The sequence below is a fragment of the Saccopteryx leptura genome, chromosome 5 (assembly GCF_036850995.1).
Source record: "Saccopteryx leptura isolate mSacLep1 chromosome 5, mSacLep1_pri_phased_curated, whole genome shotgun sequence".
Lineage (NCBI taxonomy): Eukaryota > Metazoa > Chordata > Mammalia > Chiroptera > Emballonuridae > Saccopteryx > Saccopteryx leptura.
This window is the reverse complement of record NC_089507.1, coordinates 47,140,596-47,146,595: the sequence shown is the minus strand read 5'-3', so window position 1 is coordinate 47,146,595 and position 6,000 is coordinate 47,140,596. Positions and strand designations below refer to the sequence as shown.

At 31.6% G+C, this 6,000-nt stretch overlaps 1 protein-coding gene across 5 annotated transcripts in view; it reads left to right on the top strand.

Moving 5' to 3' along the window:
• The first annotated feature begins 3,614 nt into the window (after positions 1-3,614).
• TECRL (trans-2,3-enoyl-CoA reductase like) overlaps positions 3,615-6,000 on the top strand; it is an 81,812-nt gene continuing 79,426 nt past the window's right edge. For 2 of the 5 annotated variants that reach the window (XM_066386190.1, XM_066386189.1), the window contains exon 1: positions 3,624-3,987. In XM_066386190.1, the coding sequence (XP_066242287.1) occupies positions 3,754-3,987 (234 nt within the window). In that variant the 5' untranslated portion in view covers positions 3,624-3,753. Of the gene's footprint in view, positions 3,988-6,000 lie in introns of all 5 variants that reach the window. The other 3 variants (XM_066386188.1, XM_066386187.1, XM_066386191.1) reach the window with 3 other exon arrangements.

The following is a 6,000-nucleotide window of genomic DNA, read 5'->3' as shown; positions in this document are numbered from 1 at the left end:
GGCCATAAATCTTTTTTTTTTTTTCATTTTTTGCCAGTGATTCTGAGAAAAGGTATATCAATTCTGAAAATTCACAACACTATAACTGTATGAGAATATCTGTTGTCAACATGCACCTATTTAGAAAAAAAGCTATAATTTAGAAAAATTTTAATGTCATTTTAAAAATAAATGTAGTATTTATAATAAAACAGAAGAAGTAAAAGACCTAGAATAGCCCTCACAACAAGGTTGTGTGAATGACATTACCCAAATTCAATCCTTATAAAAAAATCTACTGTAATAAAGAGAATGTAGTATTAGCAAAAGATTAAACAGATTAATAGAACAAAGTAGAGTCCTGAAATAGACCCACATAAATGGAATCTACCCAATACAGACAGTTCAATGCAGAACAGATACACTTTTTTTTTCTTTTCTTTTCTTTTTTTTTGTATTTTTCTGAAGCTGGAAACGGGGAGGCAGTCAGACTCCCACATGCACCCAACCAGGATCCACCCGGTATGCCCACCAGGGGGCGATGCTCTGCCCATCTGAGGCATCGCTCTTTTGTGACCAGAGCCACTCTAGCACCTGGGGCAGAGACCAAGGAGCCATCCCCAGCGCCCGGGCCATCTTTTGCTCCAATGGAGCCTTGGCTGCGGGAGGGGAAGAGAGAGACAAAGAGGAAGGAGAGGGGGAGGGATGGAGAAGCAGATGGGCGCCTCTCCTGTGTGCCCTGGCCGGGAATTGAACCCAGGACTTCCGCACGCCAGGCCGACGCTCTACCACTGAGCCAACCGGCCAGGACCGAACAGATAGACTTTTTAACAAAAGGTACTAGAACAACTAGACATCCACAATTAATAAGAAAATGAATACATACAAACCTTACATCTTTGACATAAATGAACTCAAAATGTAGTGTAGACTTAAATGTAAAATCATACAATTTATAACAGATAATATATGAGAATGGCTAAGTGGTCTTGGGTTTGGGCATGACTTTTCAGATACAATGGCGAAAGCATGATTCATGAATTATAAAAAAATAGATGTTAGAATTTTTTGAAAGTAAAATCTTTTGTTCTGCAAAAGGTTTTCTTAAAAGATGATAAGACACAACTGGTATTTGGAAAACTCATATGATTAAGGACATATATGAAATATACAAAAACTTTTAAAGCTCAACAGTAAGGAAACACTAAATTACAAAATGGACAAAATATCTGAACTGATACCTCACCAAAGAAGATCTACATTTGGCAAATAAGCATAAAAAAAGTTGCTTTAAAAAGTGCTCTTCATTTATTATTAGAGAATTGTATATTTAAAAAAAAACACATTAGGACCATGTCATACCTATCAGAATGGTCAAAATCTGGAATGCCAACACCAAACACTGGTAAGGAAGTGGAGCAACAGAGCTCTTATTCATTACTGGTAGGAAAGCCAAATGGTATAGCCACTTTAGAAAGACTCTGACATCTTACAAAGCAAAACATAGGTCTACCATTTAACCGGGCAATCACAATCTTAGTTATTTATTCAAATAAATTAAAATTTATATTCAAACATAAATCTGAATATGAATGTTTATAGCAGCAACTAAAATATCCTTCAATAGAGGAATGGATAAATAAACTATGTAATATCCATGTCATGGATATTAAGTGATTAAAAAAGAAAGCTCTCAAATAATAAAAAAATCATAGAGGACCCTTAAATACACATTGCTAAAGAAAGAAGTTAGTATAGAAACACAACATACTGTATGATTCCAACTAGTGATATTCTGGGAACGGCAAACTATGAAAACAATAAAGAGATCAGTGATTGCCATGGGTTTAGACAGGAGGGGGTGAGGACAGAAGGATAAGTGAATCACAGAGCATGCTCTGGTTAGTGAGACTATTCTGTATGATATTGAATGGTGAATATATGACTTTACGCATTTGTTAAAACTCATACAAAAGTGAAAAACAAATCTAAACTTTACATGTAAATTTCAATTAATATTTATTAGTATAGTTGATCAATTATAAGAAATATTCCACATGAATGCAAGATATTAATAATAATAGAAATTGAGGGGGATGGGGAAAGGTTATATATGAGACCTCTGTACTCTAAATTACAGTACTCAATTTTTTTGTAATTTTTTTTTTTTAAATGTAAGAGGAGGGGAGATAGTGAGACAGACTCCTGCATGTGCCCTGACCAGGATCTACTTGGCAACCTGAGCTATTTTTAGCACATAAGACTGTCACACTAGGACCAACTGAGCTAACCTCAGTTCCCAGAGGTCCACACTTAAACCAATTGATCCACTCACTAGCTGTGGGAGGGGAAGAGGGAGAAATGAGGGAGAGAAAGGGGGACAGAAGCAGATGATTGCCTTTTTGTGTGCTCTGATCAGGAAATGAAACCCGGATGTCCATACACACAGCCAGTGTTCTATCCACTGAGCTAGCCAGCCAGGGTCTGTAAATTTTTCTAACTAAAATTGCTCTGTAATTAAGGCTATTAGTTCTTTAAAATAGCTTAAGAAGAAGTAACACTTTAAATGGTAAATAAATTAAAATATAATATTTTCTGTCAAAAAGATATGCACAATATGAGGGTAATGGGTACTGATAGCCTAACTCCTTCTTCATATTTGACTACTGATAAATGCAGTTAGTATAAAAATTCCTACTTCAAACTGTGTCATTTATGAGTTTTTTATTTCATTTAATTATAAAGTAAAATTAGTCTGCTATAGATATACAGATTTCACCTTCAATAATTTTAGCCATTTTCCTTTTAATGTTTTTACTGAAAATAGCTTCTCAAAATATTTTTTTGTAATATCTCTTTGAATCAGTGGCAATATATTTTGGATTTTTTTAGTTGTCTCTTCACCGGATTTCCATGTTTCAGAGTACTTAGGTCTTTTTCATAAACCTGTCTTTCTGGATTGTTTATTATTCATCATTGTTTATTGGGACTATTTAAATTTCCAAAACTTAGTGTTGTGGTAAATATAATATTTAGTACTGATTTGGCAGATATGTTCAATGATTTTCCAGTAATATGAAATGTATCATAATGTTAAATAAGGCTTAGTTCCTTTTCTTTAAGTTATAAAATTAATCTTTACATATTCCAAACTCATAGACAACTCACCATATTTCTTATCCCATATGGGGCAAAGTAGTTATCCATTTCGGATCATATATATATATATATATATATATATGATCATATATATATATATATATATTAAAAATATGCCAGAAGTCTTTATCTTAGGCAGCACTTATTAAAAAAAAATTTGTTATGTTATAATGTAATAGGTGTTTGTAAATTTACTATGAGGTAGCACTAAGCTAATTTAAAATATGTTTAAATATGAATATGTGCATAATTATATACATGTTTGAAGATGAGTGCATCCAGAATTTAGAGATAATAAAAACTCTGTCTATTCCTTTCTTGCTTCAGAATTTGCAATACCAGAGCTCCTATGAAGAGGCAGAGATAAAAGGAGAAAGCAAGAAATAATTTGAAAGCCGGTAAAACAATCCTCTACCCGGCAGCAATTTACAATGGTGTGTTATATATAGAAATAAAATCAGTCATTGTCTTCAATCCTGCTAAATAAAACTGAACTATTGGAATGGCATGCCACTTGACCTTCTGGTTTCACCAGAAGTATTTAAGTGGTGAGAAGCAAACACACTTGCAAAGTGTCCCCTGTTGACATGTAACATTCTCCTGAAAATTCACACAATGTTGAACAGGCAAAAGTCCCTTGCTTCAGAACGCAAAAGAGATTTTTTCCCCCAAGGAGCTACACGGTCCATACCGAAGAAGGATACGAGAAATTTTCACTCTTTTTCGCAACTTGTGCTTTCAGCAGGCCCTCTAAAGTCAACTGCAGCAGCTAAACAGTCAAAGACAACTTACTTTGAGATTGAAATACTTGATGCTCAAACAAGGAAGCAGATATGTATCGTGGATAAGGTGAGTTTATTTATTTAAATTTCTCTTATCTGCCCCCACAATTATAAATCTCTTAATGAAATGCTGACAAGATTCTTGGTTAAATATATTTCTGGTTTTATTGTTAATTTTTTGATGAGCAGAATAGACACTTAATATGTTGGTTTAATAGAAGATATTTACTGCATCTTAAACAATCAACTTAAATGGTAGCTAATAATTACTAGGTTCTGGTTTTCCTGCTAGCATTCACCATTGTCAAGAGGCAAATTGTCAGTACTCACCTTCTCACTGTACATTGAAGAAATGCCTGTAGGTTTTTCTCTTTATGCACTTTGTTTTATATTCATATTTTCATTAATAGTATGTGCAGAAAATAGCAAGCAAAATCCACTGAAGGTACCAAAAATTATACTTCACATATACGATGAAATCCTGACATTAATTATTTTAAATTAATTTAAGTTCATCCTGAAAAATGAACATCTTACTTTAATGAAAGATTTACTTATTTCAAAGCTACAGGATTCAAGTTTCTAAAGAGAATTTATTGCTTGACGTTATCCACTTATATTCATATCTCAGTTGTTTTACTAAGATAAAAATATATACTTCCAGTATCATATAAGTACATCTACATTGCAGATGTACATGTGTATGTATAATATTCTAAACACTTCTAGTTTTCAAAAGCTTGAAAAGATACTAGTTAATTTATCATGAGAAAGATTAATATTTTAAATAACTATATTTTCATTTATATTTCTTTACTGACATGTTAGGTTTTGTGATATTGTTCTAAAAATAAAATTGAATCACTGATTCCACTTAACTGTGCTCTAGCCCTCTTCCTAGATAAGGATGAGAAGGACCTGTTTACTTTTTTAGTTGCCAAGAAATTATTATACTTTCATAATTAGAAATTATAACATTATTATAAGCCTATTAGTTGGGAAATATTCACTGTTTTTTTACAGATGGAAATGAAAGATAGAATTTTTACAAGTTCATATAAGACATAAATGGAACGGATTTAAAACCACTTTTATGCAACTTTAAATCATATTCTTTTTCTATAGTACTACCGGGCCATATGTAAATGATGAATACATATATTATGTATAAAAATTTAACTTATGAATAACATCTCAGTAAAGTTTTTATAGTTTTGAATCATAAAAATAAAAGAAAAAAATTATCATTCAGAAGTTACTGACATATGTAATATCTCACCATTAAAAATTCAAATATTTTAAAATAATACATTTAAATTAAGGGAAAAAAGGCAATCAATCAAATGGATATTAAATCAGTCAAGGATTTACAAAAATCAATATTCTAAGATGAGATTGGTTATTGTGTCCTTTCTGATATATATCTAAACCTTGACACAAAGTTATCTTAAATAACGAGAAATAGACGGGCTCCTAATTATTTTCCTCAAACATTTACATTTCACATTTGAAGCTAAGACATGGCATTTTACATTCTAGTAATATTAAATTGCAAAAAACCCAAATTCACCATGCAGAAATCCAGCATTTTTTAAAGATAAAAATTTTGTTCAGGAATCTCATATTTGAGTTGTAAGAGTACTAGTATTTGTATTTGTAGTAGTAAAACCTTTAGGCAAACTCAGTAGGTTAATTCTGGATTCTCACCAGACTTTATTAGACATTCAATACCATATAATATGCAACTTACTATATCCAAATCTTTGAACTGTCAGTGAAACTGAATTTTATTTTATCTTATTTTAGCTTTGTAATTTGGTAAATTATCTTATAACGATGACCAGTTATATTTTTAAAAATCTGAAATAATTTACTTTCTTTTTTCATTATGAATCTTAACAGTTCCAATTTGTAACTACAAGAAAAAGATTGACTTTGTTTGCTATTCAAGAAGTTATCTTTATTAGACAACTTAACAGCTATATTAATAGTAAGGTTATGTTAAGCATCTTTCATTGTATTTGGTTCTCTCCAGTATACAAGACGTATTTCTTATGATTTATCCCTTATATTTCAGTAA